Source organism: Patagioenas fasciata, chromosome 3, assembly GCF_037038585.1.
Source record: "Patagioenas fasciata isolate bPatFas1 chromosome 3, bPatFas1.hap1, whole genome shotgun sequence".
Taxonomy (NCBI): Eukaryota; Metazoa; Chordata; class Aves; order Columbiformes; family Columbidae; genus Patagioenas; species Patagioenas fasciata.
Window position 1 is genome coordinate 68,993,496 of NC_092522.1, and position 24,248 is coordinate 69,017,743.

Below are 24,248 nucleotides of genomic sequence, written 5' to 3' on the forward strand. Positions count from 1 at the left end.
CTAAGCAAAACATGTAAACAGGAATATATTCTGCTCATTCTGAAGCAAACCTGCATCTCTATGCAGTGCTGGTAGAAGTGCAGGTGAATTTTAATAAAGATGAAAACCTCTAGAGAGAATTCAGAGAACTGCAATTTGCACAGTTAGAGTTCTAGAAAATACAACCTATGAGGAGAAGGAAGGAAAAGAGATAGTTGAGTGCGGAAACTAGATAGAGGAATACCATCAACCCTCAATTAAGTAAAATACTTCTGAAAAGAAAAAGGGCATAATCCATTCCCTTTATTGACTGAAGTTAGGAAAAACGTAACATGAATTTCTGCAAGCAAAATGCAAATTAGCTATTAGGAAAAGACTTCGGAGTGAGTAAAGTAACTCTATGAAGGGCATCCCTGGAAGGAAATTTCTAAAGAGAAGCTAAACAAGTTTCTGTCTGAAAAGCTACATAGACAGCTCATCTAGAACTAGCAGATAGATTAAATGTCTTGTCTTTTTTTTTTCCTGTGGCTTTAAGCACATGCTTAAATATGCTGTGTCATGAGGTGTGAATATATCTGAGCTAGATTTTAGAGAGAAACAACTAGAAAAAAAAGAGCAGTTCCCTCCATGGCTCTGTGGCTCTGCTTCTTTCAAAATTTTATGTATTACATTAAAAGCTGTCTTAAGTGTATCAACACCCTTTACCATCTACAGTGCCAACATACTCACAAAAATCTAACAACGTTAATGCTATTCATGTTTTTCACTGCAAGTTCACATGGAATTAAACTTGTATGACTTAACTAAGAAATTTTCTTAGTTCTAATCTTCTCAACTGTATAGAAATATGAACTCTGGAAGCAAATGATAACAAATTTATACTCAAAAACTGAGTTTGCTTCTGCGTAGTCTTTAAGAAAGCAGTGTTAGCAAAGATCAATTTTAATACGAAGAAAATAAACAATTAAACTAAGCAGTGCTCCATTATCTTATACTACTTATGCTGGCTCAGTTAAACTGAATTAACATCAAACAAAGTAGAAAAATATCCCAGAAGACAATAAAATAAAACTGGAGTTGGCCCTCAACTGAAATTTCAGATGTTGCTTCTTGTGGTGGGTTAACCTTGGCTGGACGCCAGGTGCCTACCAAAGCCACTCTATTGCTCCCCTCCTCAGCTGAACAGAGGAGAGAAAATATAACAAAAGTCTCATGGGTTGGCATAAGGACAGAGAGAGATTATTCACCAATTACTGTCACAGGCAAAACAGACTAAATTTGGGGTAACTAACTCAATTTATTGCCAATCAAAATCAGAAGAGGGTGACGAGAAATAAACTTTATAACACCTTCCTCCTATCCCTTGTTTCTTCCTGGGTTCAACTTCACTCCCTGATTCTCTATCTCCATCTGCAAACAGCAGAGGGGGACAGGGAATGGGGTTTGTGATCAGGTCATCACACATTGTCTCTGCTGCTCCTTCCTCCTCACACTCTTCCCCTGCTTCAGCATGGGGTCCCTCCCACAAGAGACAGTTCTCCACGAACTTCTCTGATGTGAGTCCTTCCCACGGGCTGCAGTTCTTCACAAACAGCTCCAGCGTGGGTCCCTTCCACAGGGCGCAGTCATTCAGGAACAGACTGCTCCAGCGTGCATCACCCACAGAGTCACAAGTCCTGCCAGCAAACCTGCTCCAGCCTGGGCTCCTCTCCCCATGGGGCCACATTTCCTGCCAGGAGCCTGCTCCAACATGGGCTCTCCACAGTGTCACACCCTTCTTTGGGCATCCACCTGCTCCACTGTGGGGTCCTCCCTGGGCTGCAGGTGGATATCTGCTCCACCATGGACCTCCATGGGCTGCAGAGGGACAGCCGGTGTCACCATGGTATGCACCATGGGCTGTAGGGGAATCTCTGCTCTGATGCCTGCAGCACCTCCTGCCCCCCTTCTTTACTGACCTTGGAGTCTGCAGAGTTGTTTCTCTCACATATTCTCACTCCTTTCTTCTGGCTGCTGCTGGTGGTGCACAATTTCCCCCCTACTTCCTAACTATGTTATCCCTGAGGTGTCACTGATGATGCTACCACTGTCGCTGATGGGCTTGGCCTTGGCCAGCAGTAGGTCTGTTTTTGTCATTGACTCTATCGCACATAAGAGAAGCTTTTAGCAGCTCCTAGCCACCCCTGTAGCCCTCCCACTACCAAAACCTTGCCAGGCAAACCCAGTATGCTTAGATTGTCCAAAATGTTCAAATTCTACATGTAAATACGCAGGTAAAAGTCATCCCATTTTCATTCATGGTCAGTATATAACAAGGGTATACAACAACAGCTGTACATAATTAATTTTCCTAAAGCTGAATTTAGGTGCTCCACTTTAATCTGAGTTAGAAAATTCAGTTTGAGAAGTACACAAAACAGATACAGATCCTGAAATATCAATGGAAGAGATAGGTAACCTCATTTAAGAAGAGACAGATATTTTATTGTAATTGGGCCAGTGATCTACAGTTTTGTTTGTTGACTATCTACAACATTTGGAAAAAAAATCTTTTTCAAGGAACAAAATGAAAGTGGCACACATACGATGTGGAACCCTGCTCCTTTGATCACAAATACGGCACTGAGGGTTCCTTGCAGGCTGTCCAGGCACATGTTCAACAAGTTTGCAGTACATTTCCCGACCCTTTTCTCCACAGGTAGCATTGGTTGTGATGAGAGCATTAGTAGCCAGGTTCAGCACTGCAGGAAATAAACCTGAAAAAAAAAAAAAAAAATCAACAAAGGCAAAAGCAAGGTGAATTTATTAGGACAATCATAAATGAACATAACACCTGTTACAGCATTAAAACAAAGGCTAAGTTTTTAACAACTGTGGAAGTAATGAAGCACAGAAAAGCACCAGCAACTCTGGGTTTGAATCTAGAATTTGGACATCAGAATAAAGCCATTATACTGACAGTTTCTTCCTCGTTCCCTTCTAAAGCTGTAATTGGTATGCTCCAGCTATATCTTGAACAACAGCAGGACAGCAACGGAGAAACACACAAAGCATTTTTTTTTCATAATCACATCTTATGTTCCTTCCCCACTGGACATTGAAATATTGTACGAAAATTACATATGAAAACTCTTAATTATTCTTCTTTTCTGCTTACATCTCCATGCGAAAGCTTTTCTTTCACAGACCGCATCACTTGTATTATGCTATACTACTTTTCTGCTTATGACCTCATAGTCACCCTTGTCATCAGAGGAGCTGAGTAATTCATGAAGGAACATGAACAGCATCTGCAATGTGTAGCTTCCCTTTCCTCGAGAAGATAATATATACAAAATTATATCTCTTATGGCAGTACTGTTGTTAGCCTTTTCATGTGCACACACTGAGTTATGTATTCTAGTTCTCATTCAGCACAGCACTTAAGCACATGTCTGAGTGCTCTGCTGAACTGAGTTCTATGTAGCAGTAAGCTATAAAGATTATAAACCATACGAAGAAAAGTCATTTAGCTGAGTTACTCTCCTTCCCACTAAATACTGATCAAAACCTTTGAGACGTGGTAAAATTGAGCCAAGGAGACAAAGTGGTATGATATGTTGAATGTATACATTAGCCCCTCACATTAAATCAATCAGTTTTGCATCCTCAAAAGTGTAATTTGCCATGGCTGCAAGTGAAACTAAAACAACAAAAAAATCTAATATATGGATTGGAATAAGTTCAGATTTATTTGATGACAATTCCCACTGGCCCCAAACCCACCCTACTGCAATTCAGTCAGCTTCTAACCCTATTGCATTATTATAACCTTAAAATAAGGCTTTAATCAAAACTGAATCTGCAATTATTGTACACTGATAAAGATCCGTTTGTAATGACTTTCCTTTTCCTTCTCCACAGTTGGACAACACTATTCAACTGACTCCTTTCAGTACTTCAACTCCAGTTTCTTGCTTGTTTTTGCAATTAAGCCGCTTGCTATTTAATTACCGTGCTTGGGTGGTCATGGTACAGCTGCCCTCTGACATTGTGAGTTAGGGACTCTCACGCTTACTTTAAAATCACATTTAACATGGTGCTTGAACATGGCAACCCATTAGTTACTAATCTATCCAATTTGTAGAGTCAATCAATAGTTGAGATTTTATTGATTGTGTAGCTTGCTGCTTCTGTATTGATTACAGCTAATTTTCATCCTGTTTTAAAATCTATACAGTTGTTCTTCTATTTTTATTCAATGTATTCAGTGATATTTGCTGCCTTCTACAATGGCGGTACCTGGTAAGAATCTATGTAAGCATTAGCAGAGTAGATGAATTAATAGCTGTGGAATTTCCTATGTTGACTTACAGCCTCATTATTCTCTTTTTAGTCTTTACAAAATTAATAGTGTAAAAGCTAGTTATTATTTAGTCTTAACAGAGAATCTGGCATTTGGTTTGGAGTTAAGTATTTTATTCCCTCAAAAGTGAACCTCATAAGAAGGATAGAATGATCCTATATGCAAGGAATTGCAGTAGATGGCATCAGGAGAATAAATCCTTCAAAAGCCAGCAGAACAGCTGAAAAAGAGCAGGCAAAAAGCCTCCAGAGTTGCACAGTTATAAAAATATTACATATGTCTCTACACAAATTGCACCATTATTCTAAATTTTAAATCAAGTTTTAAATGGAAGAAGCATTAAGTAAACAAAGAGTACGTAAGGAACTCATGAATTAGAATGCTGTGTAACCATATCTAAGTGTTCCTGCTCTGGCAGGGGGATTGGACTAGATGATCTTTCGAGGTCCCTTCCAATCCCTAATATTCACTTTCAGGTAACCTCTTTTAAGTACAGTGCAGCTTAGGGTAAAACTGCCAGAAAGCCTTGCCCATAACCAGTACAAACACAGGCACCGAAACCAGTACCGGGCATTTCACTGAAAAGATCACATCAAGATCCAGAGCCTCAGAGAGAAGTACAACAGTTCACATTCCCTGCAGGCTCATGGGCACAGATTCATCAAGCAGAGAACAAGAGAAGCACAAAGTGCTCCCACACTGCACCCAGCACTTAGTGTTTCATATTAATTCTTTCTCCAGCGCTGGAATTTTAGCAAGTTAAAAATTACAGTTAACGACTACGTATTTGAACTTTTTTTTTTTTTTTTTTTTTGTGAGGAGCAGGGAACTGGACTTGTTGATCCTTATGGGTCCCTTCCAACTGGAGATATTCTATGATCCTACGATGATGCTTTGTGTAGCCCAAAATAAGGCTTTGCTTTTAAAGAACGTTTGATGTCGAAGCCTGATGGAATGGAGGAAGCAGTACCATTAATATTGCTTTCTAGCAATTAATATATATAATACTTTCACAACATAGGCAGAAGATTTTAGCATTATTGCTAAAGAAGATAAAAGCATTGTCTTGAATCCTTTAGTCAGGATTTCTGAATATGAAATAAAATGTCAATGTTTGTGATGCTAGTACATATTGTTTACCATTTCTAAGATTCCCATCTATCCAACCATAAATTCCCCAGGAAAAAAGGCAAGAGAGCTCAAGACACCACAGTTCATTTTTTTAGATAATTTTTCCTTATTTTTTTCATGATGATAATCATGCAGAAGAAATATTTTAAATTGATGTACTAGTTTCGTGCATCTTAAAATTCAATTTCTCATAAAACTATAAAGTTTATTTAGTTATCAATCCCACCTTGAATTCTATGGGCATCCTGCTATGAAATACTTCCAAAAACATTATCTGCTATAATTACAGACAGTTCTTCTTTCTTTATTGCCAAATATCTTTAGAAATCATTTGCTCCAGTGTGAAGACTGTGTAAAAGGCCTCTGAGTCAGAAACACATTATTCTTATTATGTGTAGCTCAAGTGCAAGCAGAGAAATTCTACTCCCTTCAAGTGCCAGGTATATCAATCTTTTCCCTCCTATGTGTCACTGGCAAAAATGGATTAGCATTCATTTCTACCTGTTAAAAATACCAGAATTTTAGCAATTGCACAGAGGAAACACGTAGAAAAGACTGGCTTCTAATTAGGCAGTGGTTTCAGCAGCTTGAGTTCACTTCTGTTTTTCAACAGATTTCTGTGTCATGAAGAGAAGAACACAGTCTCAGATTCTCACCTATGAAATGGGCATGGTCATCTTTCTGCTTTCCACTTAAGTCTTTAAGCATGGAACATATTCCATGGGGTTTTTAGAGCATGGAAGCCTGATAGACTGTTTAGTGTTGACAGATGATTAAACTATGAAAGGAAAATAACACAGAAACTAATTCTTTAAAGTGGTGTACCACGCAAGGGTAATCAAGAAAGCTGCTCAACTCTCTACATAATTTGTGATGATAAGCTTAGCACATATTGTCAACAGAACCAGTTTTAGAAAACAAACAAACAAACAAACAAACACACTTAAAAATCAAAAGCAGCGAATCGGGAGGAATAGCTGGTTTTTGCCTACAAACTCCAATGTACTCAAGTTCTACAGTGTCACTATTCTAGTGAAGTGGGGTGTGCTACCAAAGTGCTGACTACATTACCAGTTTTTTAAATGACTCCTGTATCAAAGCAGAACTGAATATCTATCTTAAAGACAGTAATAGATGATGCTTGGGATCAGAGGTCTCATGAGCCATCCTTTAACAATGTTAGAGTTCTTTGTGAACATTGGCAAGCATATAGGTATGAGTGATTCACTGAGTTTATACTTACATCAACAAACAGATTTTGACACAATTCTGCAAAGGCCACTAAAGGAACTAGGTTATGATGACATAGGAAGGACCTCTCATGAGATAATAGCAACAAAAAAAAAAAAAAGAAAACGGTGAATAACACTGGAAAAACACAGCAATATCTGCTGAATCCTTTTGTTCAACAGTTACATAAGTAACTTAGAAAAGAGGATAAAAAGTAAGATTACAGTTTATTGATTATGGAAATTAATCAAGATAATAAAAAGAAGGAAAGACCACAAAGAATGGTAGAAAAATTTCATAGTATCATGTGTCTAGGCAATAAAATGGTAGATGAAATTAAGGACTGGAAATTAATACAGAGGGGGAAAATATGATAGCCTCTACACTGGCTATTATCACCCCTGAAAGATTTATTATGGATATTTCAATGAAAATATTAGCTTGAGGAATAGAAACAACAATATCAAATAAACTTATTTGTAATGACAACTCAAATACTGTATTCCTTATCCTTACTGTATTCCTTATCTCTCATCTCCAAAAGGATATGGTAAAACTAAAACAGATAAAGCAACGTGTGACAAGACCACAGTTGTGGATCAACTTCTGAAGGCGGATATTCATAGGTTGTGAGTTTTATACTGAGAAAATAACTGAATGTGAGATGTATAAAATGACATAGCTGTATTTAAAAACATAAATGGGTTTAGCAAGTGAGCGTTTGGAAGTAAACATGCTAAGTTTAGTTACTCTTCCACCACAAATTGGGGGTGCTGAGTCAACTTATCATGCAAATTTGTCTTCATTGATTGGAATTTTTTTGTCTGTTTATAAATGGAAATGTTTTTCAGTATGACAGAAATTAAAGTCTAGAAAACACTAATAAATTCTATTTTTTTTTAAATTCCAAAAGCAAATATGGATTAAAAACCAATTAGATTAATACATGTAACACAGATTCACCTCGTGCTGCTAAACACGAAGGGCTTGGTGTTCAACTGTCAGTTCAGAATATCCCTAAATCACTGGCTGTTGCAGGGTTTTATTCGGGTAGGCATCACTGTTACCATTCTATTTCACATTTTCCCTCACTATTGCTTCTAATACATACCTGTAGTAGTTTCTTACTAAGGGTGGTAGCACATATAGCCCCACATGAAGGTCCACCCAAAATCGAACAGAAATTATAAACTTAATTTTGTGTGGTGTTGCTAATGAAATCATAACATTTTTGCCAGTATTATTTTTTACCACCAGCCATTGACTTCTCTACTGCCTCTCATTATTACCTCGCACCCACAAAGGTCTTATTAATAGCTATTTATTCTACAGATGCTCAGAACATTCTCTGAGATTGGTGATTTCTTTATGGTTTTCTGCACAGCAGTACTACCCGATTTTCTTATGTTTTCCTAATCTCATTGCATAAAGGAAAATAACAGCCCATCTTTTCACATTTCCTCACCAACCTCCAGCTCATAAAAGCTCAATGAGTACCAGTGGAATAAAACCCACCAATCTGATGCCTGGCACCCTGCCCTATTTTATCATGCCCTGTTACCTACTTCTCTGCCAAACTGACAGATTTTCCACATGCTTCATTGCAATGGTTGAGATCAGCAGAAGCACATGAGCTACACAAGTAGCAGGTACAAGATATTTTCATAAAGCCTGTCAGCTGTTGAATTCATTCTCACTCTCTCTTCCCAAATAGTGCAATTTGATTGACCTTCAGAGCACTCTGCAAGACCTAGCTATTTCCTGAGCTGAGAAAGGATGGAGGGATTCTAGTGGGAAATCAAATATATTATGTCCAGCTGCCGAATAGTGATTACAGGTTCATTATGAAGTGGGGACAGTCACTGGGGTAATTCACTTTTGAAATATGTCAAGGAGCAGCTACAGCAAAGGAGGGGTACTGAAAATAGATACGAATGTAAACAAAATAATTAGCTTGTGCATTAGTCTTCCTACCATTTACCAGTCCTGACAGCTATGTTTTTCTTCCTTTCACATAACCCATGGAGAGTTGCAAATACTGTTTCAATCACATCAGGATCCTACATCTACAGAGCAACTGGTGGGATACATCTCAATAGAATGACACTCCAGCATTACAATGGAAGCAGGAATCACAGGGGAAGAACCAAGATCAAGATTATAACCTGTGTTAGGCTTCCGCTACTGCACAGAGGAAGCAGCGGCACCTTGAGCAAGAACAAAGGAAACACCAATTAGTGACAGGAGATGGAAGACAGCAGTAGAGATCTTCATGTGGAGATGAAGGAAGGAACTGGCTACCTGAGTGGGGGAGACTGGGAGAGATGAAAATTAGAAGCAGAAAGACCACTGCAATTAGATGCTGAAAGAAAGGTCTGTAACCTTTCTTCCTGACAGATAATGGTTGGCACACACAATTTTGCATTCAGTATTATTCAATGTCTAGATCGTAATTACAGAGTGATAAGATCGGTGCCCTATTTTACTGAGGGTAAAATTAATAGAAATAATCACAGGCCATGCACACATAATCAAAGTGTTAACTTTAAAAAAAAAATCATTTTTGTTATTTAACAGTATCTTTTAAATACTTCCAAGATAGAAGACAAACTTTGGTTTAACAACTCTGGGATTTCTTTGTGTCTTATTAAAGCATTAGAACAGAGAAAATGTTTTCCTCCCAAAAAGACAGCTCTGTTAAGACCTGCATATTCCTCTTCTCTCTTCTAAACAGACCAATATTTGGCACTGTATATTTCCTTCAATCTTCTCAAAATATCCCTAGTGTCTTCAAAGAAGCAAATAAAACAGCCTGCCTAAATATGTCTAACTTTTCAAGCCAATCTTCCTCGTCTATAGAGTACTTTGAAATGTTCGTGCAGTCAAGCAGAGCTGTTTGCCGCTGAATTTGTACTAAAAAGACAAAAGAGAATATGTCAATTTCAGATGTTCTCAGAAGTGTCACTGGAAAAAGCAAGACTTGTCTGCTGTAGCACGGAGCCCTGCGAGGCTGTGGGAACACAGTGGGGAGAAAAAACTGGGACAAAACAAAACAAAATGTTGCAGCACAGAATAGCTTCCAGCTGTGCACCACAGGGAATAACTTAATGCACTCTACCCACAATGTAGATGAAGAGTTTTATACAACTGGAAAATAAGCCCAATTTGAAGAAATAGCTGTCCAGACACAACAGAGCTTGCAGTCTGAAAAAAATTTGACACTGAGCCCATTTGTCCCGAGGAAATCAAAACCAGAAAACAAATATTTCAGTCCCTGTTTATGTCAGTTGCCCTAGACCATTGTACTGTTAGGTAGTCATCCTTCTTTTCCTTCTGAAGAAAGTGGAAATGTAGTTTTCGATGTTTGGTAGTAGATACGGCTCGCTTTTACTTTCAGGTAGTTTTCTTTCTTCATACTGAGTAACATTACATGCATTCTCCTGCATATTTAACTTCAGCACAAAAGACACAGTATAAAACCCTAACCTGAAGCAGTCTGATAGTAAAGCTAACTATAATCCTTACAAAATAACAGGCATCTGAAAAAGCATATATTGATATCTAGTAATATTACCTTGCCTCTCCACAGCTTACAGCATTGAAAATCTGTAGGGACTTTGCTGATTTTAATAGCGAAACCCAATCAGTTTTACAGATTGGGAGACTGAGTGAAAAAAATTGTATTGGCTTACCCCACTATTGTATTATGTAAGCATTCTTCCAGCTTTGTAATTAATTTTCTTTTTCCTAGCACTGTCACAGAAGGTTGTTTTTCACAGCAAAACAGGAAAAATACAGGTGAAGATGAAATCCTGTCTCCCTGACGTCCATGGCAGAACTCCCACTGAACCAAAAATCTAAGGTGCAAAATTTAATGGGCATCTCATTTTCAAAGGTATTAATATGCTCAATTTGCGTCAGGCACACACTGATTTTCAAATACATGTCTGTATTCCAGCACAAATTTCAAAGTGCAAAATCCTAGTTGTACAAATGCAGTATCTGTAGAAGGAATGCACTACGCATGAAGAAGCAAGCCGCACTCCCTACAGTTATTTCCTTGTATTTATTTATGACCTTCATTAAAACCTTTGCAATGCAGTAGTATGGTCCTGGTAGGCCAAGCAGGCCTAACAAGTAAAAGGAACTTTGAGCGACAGCACTGATCTACTGCAAAGAGGAATTCTTCCAAATTGTGTATATTCTGTTCTTGGATAGCACACGTCAGTTTACAATGATATAGCTAAAAAGTTCCATTTTTGATCAGTTCCCTCATCTGAATACCAGCATCTCTATACCTCAGAAGATGTAAGTTTGGTTACCCCCACTCATGCACTTCCTCCATTCGCTAAAAGAGGGCAGAGGAGAGAGAGAGACACCTGTATGATTCATCTATCCCAGATCCTTTCCACTGAAGGAGGCGGAAAAATGACACCCAGGTCCTTCTATGCAAAGCTGCTTTCTAGCCATTTGATCCTAGTCTGTACTGCAGCATGGGGATGTTCCTCCCCAGGAGGTAGTGTGGGACTTTGCACTTGCCTCTCCTGAACTTCATGAGGTTCTTGTTTAGTCCACTTCTCCAGCCTGCCAAAGTCCTTCTAGATAGCAGCACAGTCTTCTGGTGTATCAGCCACTCTGTCAAATTTTGTATTGCCTTGAGGGTGCACTCTGCCCCATCATCCAGGTCATTACAGAATATACAGTTATATAGTATTTGACCCAATACTGACCCCTGGGATACATCACAAGTGACCTGCCTCCACATGGACTTTGTGTCACTGATCACAACTGTCTGGGCCTATCCATTCAGTTTTCAATGTGCCGTGCTGATTATCACACTTATCCACCTTGCGACTATCTAACCCATATTTCATCAGCTTTTCTATGAAGATACATGGACATAGCATCAAAACTCTTAATAAAACTAAGATAAATAACATTCACTTTTCTCCCTTCATCTATCAAGCCAGCCACCTCATCGTATAAGGCTGTCAGGTAGGCAAAGCACCATTTCCCCTCCATAAATCCATGTTGGTTTTAAGACCAACCTTTTAGCTACATGTACCGTTTATGTCTACCATTTTACATGCATGTGTTACTTAAACCCAAGCTACGTAATACCCTACTAAAATGAGAATCAACTTGCTCTCCTTGGTTAAAATGGTAAGGCCTTTCACCTTTGATTTGTTCAATTTCAATGCATGTAAAGCACAATTAGCAAGGTCAAGGCCTTCACTGATTATCATACTGAAGGCAGAATGCAAAATGTAATTTTCACAATGCAAAGTCTCCCAGCTTTCCATAGAATATGTTATCTGTACTTCATTTCCATATAGTCAGTATTCTGAGGCACAAATTAGCTGATTAACTGAGAGATACTACAAAATAAATGCTTAATAAACTGCAAATTTAAATTGAATATTTCTGCAGTAATACAGATTGGCATTTCCTCTGCATTGAGTTAAAAACCTCTTCAGTTACATGTAAGACCATTAAATAATACTTTGAACATTCTGTGTCAATTTTACTGTATCCTTTTGTTCTAATGCATTGAAATAGTTGTTGCATGTTACACACATTTGTTCACCATAGACTTCACTACAAACGGGTTACTAAATACATATATTTATAAGTATTGTAACAGTGTATTTACAAATTTAGCATGTTTATAAATTATATATGTAAAATATACAGATATACAAATAAAACAGACAGTGCATCTGTAGTCACAGTTGTATAAGTGTCTGAAATTCTTCCTGTTTCATGAAAAGAATATGTGCATTATTTCAGTATCTTTTTAATATGTATCTTGTGAGAAAGGATATTTAAATAATATTTAATATTATTTATTTTCTCCATGAGAAAAATAGCCCAATAATTTCCCTCCCTTACATATATTTTGTTCCTTTACTTGAACTGTGACTGAACGGGAAGACCAAATGAGGTCTGAGCAGATGGCTGTCAGCAAACCAGTGACAATGTACGATAGCTTAGAATTAGAGACAAATATGCAACCTGGTATACAGTTTCTGCTTGTTTCTCGCCAAAGACATCTGGCTTAGAATATAAGCCAGCTTGAACATCCCTACATATATTTAGTTTATCATTCATTAAAATTAAATTATATCAGCAGCTCTTAATACTTCCCTGGTAATGCTGTGCCTATCCATATTCGTGGAAACCCTTCTTTTCTTCTTTATAGAAGTGGACTCAGCTGTCATAGATGTCACATCTCTACATTCCATTAAAATCAGTCAGTTCTGCATACAGATGAAACCCTGCATGTTGCTTTAAAATTGTATGGGATGACACATCAAGGAAAGGAATCCTTCAGGTCTTTCAATTGGATTTGAACGAGCTTCAGTGGTACTACTGTCACTAATATATTTATTTGAGTGATTGAAGGTTCTAGCAATGGACTCTCAGCTGGAGAATAAACAGTTTGTTTTTCAGATATCTGAAGTAAATATACATCTCTTGGGTTTTCCTTTGGCTGGCCTCCCTGTTCTGAAAGTCAGGAAAATGCTAAAAAGTGTTCAGGTCCCTCACACTGTGTATAGAAACTGCTTTTTGTGCAGCTTTTCTGATTAACAGAAGTTGGTTTCAGCCATTCTAGGTGACAGACTGTTCAGTTCATGGAGACCTTAACTTCTATACTTTTTAATTCTACATGAAATGTCCTCTGAAGCACAAAGTTCCACATCATGCAACGAGACTTTTAGCAACAGCATTGACAAGACATAGCTGGTTGCTAACCATATAAAAATACATTTCAAATGTAAGGTCTTTGTAGACTTACCAAGTTGATAACATTTACAGGCATACCTGTATTATGATAATTTGCTGTAATATTTAAAACTAATTCTAAAACTTTAGCGTTCTCTGAATCATTTACTGGTCTGGGAAAGAGGAAGGGAAGAAGAAGCACAGAAAATCAGAGCTAGATGGGTTAGAAGAGTGACAGGTTTAACTGCCTGTAACTGTATAAATCCACATCTAACAGAGCTGGCTGATAAAGGCACCTATTAATCCTTTCCAGGTAACAGTAATACACTTGATTATCCATTCCATGGAGTCTAGCTACTAACAGGCATCGAACTGAAGAGAATGATTTCTTGATCAGTGAAAAATTGGAAGGAGGAAGGAATTTAGAACAGGTACTGAGACCTAATGTAGGCAGGAAACAAATTTGCAGATAGGCAGCAATGAAATGCAGCACTCCTTTTATGCAGATTTGGGGGATTTTGATACACAAGATGGGACAGGTGGTGGGCCAGGAGGGGTTCCTTCTAAGGATAAGAAGAAAAAAGGAATAGACACAGCCTTTGTCAAGAGGGAACGGGGTAAAACACGAAGTTTCCACAGGAAGAAAAGAGAAATAGATCCTTTTATAAGGAAAAAGGATAAAAGAACACCCAGTAGATGTCTCACATTTAGAGGTTTGGTGAATCCTAAATGCAGAGGAAGGGCAATAAAGAAAACAACAGTCTTGGTGGCCTTTCTACTTTTGAAACCCACACCACCTGATGCAGGGAGGCAAGAAGGTGAGGAGAGAACAAGACAACACAAGTGCCTTTGAGAGTGACACCTGGAGATGCACGGTGTCCCTCGCATCAGAGCCTGGGGTACAAAGGCAATAGGTGAAGTGGTAGCAGTAGAACATCAAGGGATCTCAGGGGTTGAAAACAGAAAAGCAATAAGCACATTTAGCAATAAAAGGCAAAAATTTGGGTAACAGAAAACCCCTAAGAAACAAGTCAAAGACTGTTTCCAAAGTGAGGAGAGATGAGGAGGAAGTTTTACACAATAAATTTGGGTGGGTTACTAAGAATACAAAGACTGTAATCTTCTTATTACATGCAAGGGGTAAATAAAGTCTCATTTTATGAAGGATGACAGAAGCCATCACTCCAAAGTCAAAACCAACAAAATTCCAAGGTAGACCTAGTACAATTTCTACAGGGACAGTGCGATAGACTGAAAATTTTCTTCTGGGTAATTTTCTTTGGAAAAGGCTTCCAATGCAGTGGCCATTGCCATCAGCAATTAATAAAAAGCCTGCAGCCACATCTCTTCACTTGGAAGTTTACATTTTAAAATCTTGTTTATATGCTGCACTAGAGAAAGAGACATCCATCCTTGTCTAGTTATTTCTCAAACTAGTTTCCTCAAAACCATCAGTTAGAAAGTAAGGTGCAGAGTTGTATCTACAAACACATCTCAGTTTTTATTATGCATTAATACAGTGTATCCTCTCTTTAAATTCCCATGCCTAATTCTGAATCTAAGAGAACTTTTTTGACATTGCTATCAAAAATCCCTAGGCTGAAATTCCTAAAACAGTTAGCAATCAGTTCTTTCTTCTAGGATAGCCTAATAATACAAATACTGTAATACAAATATTGCATTTGAGCCTTATAAACTTCATTATTAATTAGTCTTTGCTTTCTTTGAGGTGTTACACAAAGGAGTTGAAGGAAGATTCTGCAAAAAATATACAAATTAATTCCCTCTGGAAGATTCACATTTGAAAATCTTTTCAGTATGGGACCTTTTTCACAATGATGTGACTACTAGGAGGTGGGAGTGTTAAAATGTTAAGATGTTAAAGGGGAGAATAAATACTGTAAGTACATACTTAATTTAATCTACACTTAAATATGTTTCCCTGTTAAAAGTTGCCTATAAAGTAGCTATTCTAATGTAGTGACAATAGCCTATGTCTTAACTTTGTTTGTAAACTTCAAACACTGCCTAGTGTCTTTTTCATATAACTATGATTACTTTAGGGCAGCAGACAACTCCAAATTCCACTCAGCATTAATTAGCATAGAATATAACAGTTTTTCTTCTCCATATATCAACAGTTAATTTGGCATATTTGCAGTGCAATCAGCTGTTCCTAGAGTAGGACCAAGGGAAAGTCACTTGAAACTTATTACAGTTCTCGGGCAGCTATCAGCATAGCAGCAGGAACCACAGAGACTTTGTATCACAGTAGGAAGCAGCACCATATTATCTACACTATAAATCTTACAGCCCTGCCTAAAAGTCTCCTTATTTATTAATTTTTACCCATTTGTTGAAAATAATTAAAGATCATATGCCAGACAGTTATTAAATTCATAAGACAGTGGAGATCAGTTTAATATCCTGTAACAGGAAATTTTCTTTCATTAGAAACAGAAGATATCCAGTTATTGGAAAGATAACAGTAATACACACTTCAATTAATTATTCATATTATAAAAGAACCCCTTGGGTCATCTTCAGCCAACTACTCAACTCAAATTAGAACTGCTCACAAATATTCCTCACAGATTTCTGCTCACCTGCATAGCCACCTGTCATATAGTCAATATTTCAGTGATATAGTGCACATGGGCTGGTAGACAGGTTTTCTCTGGTAGTAGTATCTCTCTGTAAAATGATATTGCTGGGTTTTATCCTTTCTTAAATTCAATTGTACTGTCAATACAGCTGAGATCAAAGAAAAGTACCCTTGCTGTCATGTGCAGAATTTCATTTTCAGTTGATTTCTGTAGGGTGCTTATACTTGATCTATCTTGCTGCAAGGCTTGACTAAAACATGTAATTTATTAATATTTCATCATCTTAGAGTTTTCTTCTTTCTGTTCTTTTAGTCTATTTGTGTTTTAACCCTTCTCCCCTATTTTAATTGGGTTCTACTACTTTTATCACACAGATGATCTCAAGCAAGCAGCAGGGAGAGAGCAAGCAATCTTTTACCTTGCCATATGGGATTATAATCACTAAATACAGACTAGACTTGAGTTCTTATGCTTTCATCTGTAAGAAACCTAACAGAGTAATCAGCAGCATAAATAGTGTAACTCCCGCAGAGTGACAACACTCCCAAGGCAGTCCTGCAAAAACCCTAAACCTCTCATGTCAGGGAGACTTGGTATTTAAAAAGCCAACGCTAAAAACATGGCTCCAGTTCCTCAGGCACTTCTATGAGCTTTTATTTAGAACACTTAAATGTTTAGCATTAATCTCCTTCTCATTCCTCTCCTGTTTCCTCTAGCCAGTTTTGCGTTCAAGCACCAGTTGCCCATTTCCTGCAATGCTCTACAAACAGAAGTTCACTTGTCCGAGCATAAGATGATCACATGCTGTTATGCTAGCACTGATCCTGCTTTCTTAGATGTGGGGGAGTGCTAAATATTCGCTAAAATGGTATGTTCAAGATGGACAGGTTCATGCAAAAACTGCTGTCATGGAGGTTACAGGTATATGCAGTTCATGTCTCTGACTTGGACATCTCCCAGTCTCCTGAGCTGACTACACCTGATCCAAACGTGTAGCAACACCTAGGTGACAATAGTAAGACTTCGGTGACAATAGTAACACCTAGGTGACAAAATCTGCAATCGAAGAAAATTGAAAAGCACGTCTTTAAAACCAAAATTAAAAAAAAAAAAAAAAAGACACAATTGTTTGCCATTTAGGCCAACTATTCTCAGATGAAAGATTCTTTGCTTATAAGACAAAGTAAGTTTTCTCATATTATTTCTATCTACATTCTCCATTCTCCTTGGAGAACACAAGGAAGGCATCAAAGTCCTCCTGTTATACACACACATTTATGATACTGTGTACACTGCATTCCCTCACAATTCATCTTTAAGGTTCTGATTTTAGACAACTGTTAAATTGATGAGATTACAGATAAAGTAACATCTAAAAGAGTGTTACTGAAGAGTGTTACTGTTACAGTCTGTGCCCACATGCTATTCTGTGCCTGGGAGGCTCAGGCCCTGGCCACAGGAGGCCTCTTCCTCCCTCCCCACAGCTGCCATCCCCACCGGGCTACCAGCAGCCAGGGACAGCTTCTCGTGATACAACCGCTCTGCAACAGAATGGGAGGTAAGACTGGAACAAGCTGGTTTAAGAACAATTTCCTCTGCCATCTAGGTCTTAAGAACCATTTCTCTAAGCTCTTTTTTGGTTTTTACCAGACTACATACCAATATGGGAATTCTTTTCAACATGGTAATTTCACTCTTTTCTTTTCTTTTTATGCTACAAACAGCTATGCTCTCAGTCTTCTTGGTTCTAAAACACGATACGTCCAAATAACCAAAAGGCCTTCCCATGGACAAGACACTGAAATAAAGCAGTCATAAAAGTGTAAAACATAATATCCATTTACCAAAATCCTTTCGTATAGGAAAACAGATTTTTATAAATGGAACAATTTATAAAAATATGAATATACAATTACTAAGAGATATAAAGAATATACATATGAATCAAAAATCTGTAAGATAAACCTTCAAATTGCCAATATCTGGACAAAGAGGCTTTCAGGGTAGGGAATCTGAGGCATATATATGCCAGTTAAAATGATCCACTGGTTTTCATTGGAGGAACTCACATTTAAATTATACAGATAACACAAGGCGCTGGCAACATAACAGCAAAAACTTTGTGTACATTTTTCTTACCCAATTTACATTTTACTGTTTTTTCATTTCCATTTTTAATATAAGTCTGTTTTAACAACATACCAGTTGGTTTTTGTTTTTTCCATTGTACTTGTAAACAAAACCAAAGCAAAACAAAACCCATGAATTTCTTTCATGTGGCGGTCTACAAAGAATGGGATTTGTTTCTCTCAGTTTCCGTCTCTTTTTGGGCATTTAAATTAAAAGAAATATAAATAGCTTTTAAAAATTCCTCTGCCACAAAGTATACACATATGAATCAATCACATTGATGACTGGAAGGCAAAATATCTAAGTTCTGCTTCCAAAACTATCACTCGTTTATTGCAAGACCCACACTAAACCTCTTTTTTCCGCATCTGTAAAAAGCAAATAATACCTGCCCTGCTTTATAAAAAAAAAATATGGAAATTATGTTGGACGAAAAAGTCTGGAAGTGAAAAAGAAATAAAATATATTTACATATGTCTGCTCTTGGTGATGTGGCAATATTGAAAATATCTCTTAGTACTTCTAATAAATGAAGCAAGAAAAAGTATCTTTCTTTTTCTTGACAGAGAAGATATAGGAAGGTCAAAGGGCGCCTTTTATTTTGGAAACACTCTACATATCTGGTTAGGGGAAAACAAGCACACATACACACACATAAGTAAATGAAGGTAGACCATCCCAAGACACTACTCATGAAGCATTCTTTCAAATCTCATGATGGAAATGTGACAAGGTCCTTCATTTTCTTTTTAAGCATCTGATCTCTATGTCCCCAGCATTATCACTGCTAAAATATAACACTGATTCAAATTCCCTTTCTAAAATAACTTTGAAATTTATAGATTCCTTTATAAGGTATTTTACAATTCCCTTGAATTCCCCTTGTGGGGAAATTCCCAAGTCAGCAGCTAATGTTTAATAGACACTTAGATATCATGGTGCAGAGTGCAAAAAAAAAAAAAAGACTAGAAAATTTCAGTAAAAACTGTGCCAAATTAAGGTAGCAAGAAAACCAACAGCAGGCTCTTCCATGCAATCTTTCATACCTCTTTTCTGTTAAGGATCAGAGACATAATGTAACTTTTCATCACACAGCACAGAACCAAGTTAAATCTATGTACATAGTTCCACAATATATTTTGCTATAACTTATGCTCTGTGTGTGCTGGGGGAAGGTTTGGTTACTTGTAACAGTCAATCAAATGAACTTCGTAACTCCAAGTATTGGATAACAGAAGCAAAAGACTGATATACCAACAGAACACAATGTTGATGACTCCAAGTTTTCTCATCACAGTTAAGTAGCTATACCACATACCAGAATTTTATTTAATTCTATATTCTTATCTAAATCCACTAAGAATGTGCAGGTGCTGGTGTCCATTCCTAAACTTCTCTTACATGACACAGAAACAATGATCTCTGTTAGAAGCTACTTTAAAATATGTAAACACCTTTGTACAAGGCACTTCAATCATGAGTGCAATTCATATCCTGTATATATGGCCATACAGTTGCTCCTAGAACCTGAAGAACACACAATTGAAACACTATTCAGCTAAAACAGAAATATGGAGAAAATAATGCATTTTGAAAATTTTTCTTTTTGATGTAGTCTCACGAAGGGTATGTTTAAGTTCAAAGAATGGGTCAAAATTTAGGTGCTGTGTCTTAACTGGATCTTGTTTAAAACTGGGAAAATTCTAAGGCTGGAACTGAATTCTTTGCATCTTGGTATCAAAAATCCTCTGGTGCCAGCTACGAGAAGTCAGATGGAGTCAGACACACACATATTCGCTTAATTTGATGAGAACTGCCTAGTCTAACTACTATCCTCATTCTCGGTACAGTTTACTTCTTGCAGAAGTTTTCTCAGCTTCTGCAGTACACACACCAAGGGCATAAATAGTCAACCTGTAATGGTCTTGGCTAAAGACATCACTGCTCTGTTGACTTCTCAGTCTTTATTTATACTCTTATTATATGGCTCTGTATATTTTTCTGATGTAAGTACTTATGCAGTTGAAATAAAAAAAAATACTGGGATGTTATCTGACTAAAGAAGTAACTTCTTCCTCTTTTTTTTTTTTTTTTCCAGTAAAGTGGTAAATCCCACCACCTTCTACTTAAAGACATTCTCTGATGCTGCTTTATTTCACGTATGTGGACACATAAAAGAATGGAAATAAAATCCAAAGCAATGCCAAAGAGGGGACGATACATAAGAGTGATCTTGGATAATGAGTTACAGAAAGGCACTGAAAAACCACTGCAATGTAAATGGTTTCAGAAACAATCCCTGAAAATGAACCTCAGACAAGCTAAGTGGGAATTCCAAAACCTTCATCAATACATAACTAGAATACTATGTTGTATCCATTTATAGAAAACAATATATTATTTTTATTACAGATTAGTTATATAAAAATAGAGTTAAGACTTACATGGTTAATTTATAGTTATGTAGACCATAGCTAATATAGATATATTAAAATATATTTCATTATAAATTATACTATTAATGTGGAAACAGGGTTCTTAATAATAGTACAGACCAGTATATCTGGTAAACACTCCAGACTCAAACAAAGCCTAAGATCATAGTTTAGTAAAATCTGTGGTATTTAGTTGGATCAAACATGCACTCCTTACAATGTGAATGATGAGAAAGTCAGACATTTGCATTAAAGGTGGAAGAATTGGATCCTTCCTTGCCAAAAGAAAAAAGAAAGAGGTCTTTAGCAGAAAACATCAGGAATACAAAAGTCTGAGTTAAACAAGGAGTTATGAATACACAAAGCTCAAGAAGAGAGAAAGTGACAACGGTCATGGATTTCAACGTGAGATGTTCAAACTGGAGAACAAAAAAACCTGATCTTGCTGAGTAGCATAGCACTGGAATAGGTTTCTAGAGAGGCTGTGACATCTCTGTCCCAGGCTGTTTTCAAGACTTGGCTAGACAAAGTCACAGTTAAAACTGTAATGATCTAGTAGTATTCCATTCTAATACACTAACTATGCTTGGGTTCCAGTGGTCCCGTCTCACTACTACTTATAACTAACAAGGAAGTATTCAAAAGGCCTTAGATTTAAAAACAAACCAAACAAACCTTAAAGATTCACCTACAATTTTTGAGCTTATGGCATACTTTAACGGCATATTTTTTTATAAATATGACATTAAATAAATGTTTGATTGCACAAGGAACTGTCAATTCATACCTCTCTCTTCCTGATCATACATTTGGAATTACAATCCTCCTCCTCCTCATTTAATTTTTTTTTTTTTCCAAAAATCACCAGTATATGTCCTAAGCAGACGTTCTTCTGCTGTCATCAGTAAGGACACAGAATAAGAGGGTAAACTCGTTTCTTCTCAGAATGGCTGAAAATTCAGCTTCAGAAACTACTTACTGACTGAGATTGAAGTGATTTTTCAAAATGTCTTGTTTCAAACAAAGTATTTCCTTGCTTGGCAAGATTTTATTTTAGGATTAGTGTTTTATTCCACGGTTTCCAAGATTCTCCCTCATTATACAGCTATTTCCATCACGAACAAAATGTTTGGCTTTATGTCAAGATCAGTTACATTTTACTTAACTGAGGAAAAGTAAAGTGGCAGCCGCCTTTCTTAGCGATCTTTTATTTTGCATGCTTCATGTTTCTACTCAAGTTAGCACAGTTTCACAGCTGCCTTAAATCAATCTTGAGCATGTCTTGCCACTGAAAACACCAGATTCCCCTTCTGCCCACATCCACACATTTTTACCATATTTTTGTCAACTGTGGAAATTGTTTGGCTGCACAGTAAGTTGGAATTACACATGCACCTGAGGAAAGAATGAGTATCTGATAAGGACAGAAACCTCGCTCACCCTATTACCACATAATCTATAACAACCACACAAAAGAGATGGGGACAAACTCTTGTGAGAAGGCCAGAGGACAGGGTATGTTTTCCCCTTTTTGTAATTGTACACTGTTACAGGCCAAGTCGGGTCAGCTGTGAAGTCACAGGTTTCACCCCTCTATTTATGTATTTCTATAGTTGTGAATACACGTAGTCACAGACGCAGTGTTGGCCACTCACCAAGTTTTTGTCAAAAATACAACCACCAGATGTCTAGATGGTTTAAGCCCCAAGGCTGAAAAACTTCTGAATTCAATTTGTCCTCAGGCAGAGTTCTGCCAGGACAACAGTTCAACTGCCCACCTGCAGATCCAGCACTGGCACGTTCATTTGTGCTTACACACACTCTTTTCAGAAGCTCATCCACGCCAGAAGCCTTAGTTCACAGATGAACACTTCACACTTCTGGCAGCAGGAGTGGCATGTCATTTACCTCAGGTGGATGGCAAACACAACTACAGAAATAGTATAAGCTTGCACTTTTCCTTCTTCTTTGCTGTGACTATGTCCCTCAGAATTTAATCTATGAAGCATTAAAAAAATAAAATACTAAAATAAAACTAAAAAAAAAAAAACCAAAAAAAAAAAAAACAACAAACAAACAACAACGAAAAAAAACCAACCAAACAAAAAAAACACTGAGAAAGAAGAGACCAGCTTTAAAATTAAGACACAACTTCAGTTCTTCAGTTTGAGTTGCTGGTTGCAAACAGTGTACTCCCTACAAACTGTCTGTAACCCTTGTACCCAAATACCTCCAGCTTCCTCAGTTCTCTGGTAATCTTGAAAATATACAACCACATAAACAGGAATTCAGTTAAAACTGCAGGTTTGAAAGCTGAAGAACGCTATCTTGATTCCTAGCAAGACTTTTTGCCTGCTTGAAGGCAGTAAAGCAAAATGCTTTAAGTGACTGAATGGTGAACTGGACACAGCACAAAAGAACTTTGGCTCATTTACATGTAGAATAGCTATCAGATAGACTAATCATATAAAAGCTGGTTAAGTCATTGGAGTAAAAAGGCAAAATTACTTTGGAGACATACAAAAGAGGCGTGGGAATGGAAAGCAACTGAAATTTAAAAAATTCAAATATTATTTTCCACATCTGAGGTCTTTTCAAACATTCCCACAGGCAAGTGGCAAGGGTGAAGACCTTTAAATAAGTACCAGAGATTTAGTGAGTAGCTTGTCATCAAAATGATTAATGTAGTTAGTTAAAGTTATTCTTAAGGAAGAGACTTTTTATGCCTTAGGATTTGTAGACTTGGCTAATAAGAAAACAGTTAAGTGGCAGAACAATAGCTATTCAAGAAGGAAGGAAAATAGGCAAGAACAGATGTGGTCTCATGGAAAACAAAACAGGCACTTCTGAACATACACTAGTACAAAATGTCACCTTTCTACCAAACAAAGTTATTAAAAAAAGAAAACCCAGTACAATTTTACCTTGAGTCATGAGATGTGGGGCTTTTCATACACTTTATGAGTATTCTTGAGAATGGTGTATTGAGTTTTATTAACTTCTAGAGCATGCTCACTTGCAATCTGATGCCAGCTATAAATGAGCTTTAACCTACCATCAAAATGACTTTTTCTTAAGTTAATGCTTTGTGTTTCAAGGCTTTCCTTGAACTGCATTGACAGACACTGAGAAATAAAAGTCCACATAAGTAATGATTCCGTGTCTAACAAAAACATGATTCAAAATATGAAATATCTAAAATGCAAGACTGATGTAGTTAAATTTATCTTCTCTGAATTTCAATTCAAAATTGTTCTAGTTATTCTAATGTGGTAACAAGACAGAAAAAAACTGTTGTCTTAAAGTTACATATTCTCCTGAATTTGAAATCAGAAGTATGCAACTCTTTATTTATTTAACTTTTAACTGGTGCTTTGATCTTGCAAATAAAATGCATTAAAATATCAATTTTTATATTACTGACAATAAAATATTACAATTAATAGAAAACTTTTTCTAAAATCCTGAAGATTTTCATGGAATGACCAAAATTTGTAATGCTAATTTGCAATACATTATGGGGTCAGAGTCATGAAGGAATGTTACACAGCCTTGTTACATCCTCACTCTTCCCAGTTAGGCATTCTCTCAAAGGCCTTCAACCTTGTTAGCAATTAGACTTTATTGTTCAGCTTGTGAGGCTTGCACTCTGTGGGGACCCAGAAA

The 24,248-nt window shown here is 37.1% G+C and overlaps 1 protein-coding gene across 5 annotated transcripts in view; it reads right to left on the reverse strand.

Annotated features, from left to right (window-relative positions):
* LAMA2 (laminin subunit alpha 2) overlaps positions 1–24,248 on the reverse strand; it is a 362,981-nt gene that overhangs the window by 270,060 nt on the left and 68,673 nt on the right. For all 5 annotated transcript variants that reach the window (XM_065833304.2, XM_065833299.2, XM_065833305.2 and 2 more), the window contains exon 2: positions 2,565–2,735. In XM_065833304.2, the coding sequence (XP_065689376.2) occupies positions 2,565–2,735 (171 nt within the window). The remainder of the gene's footprint in view (positions 1–2,564; positions 2,736–24,248) is intronic.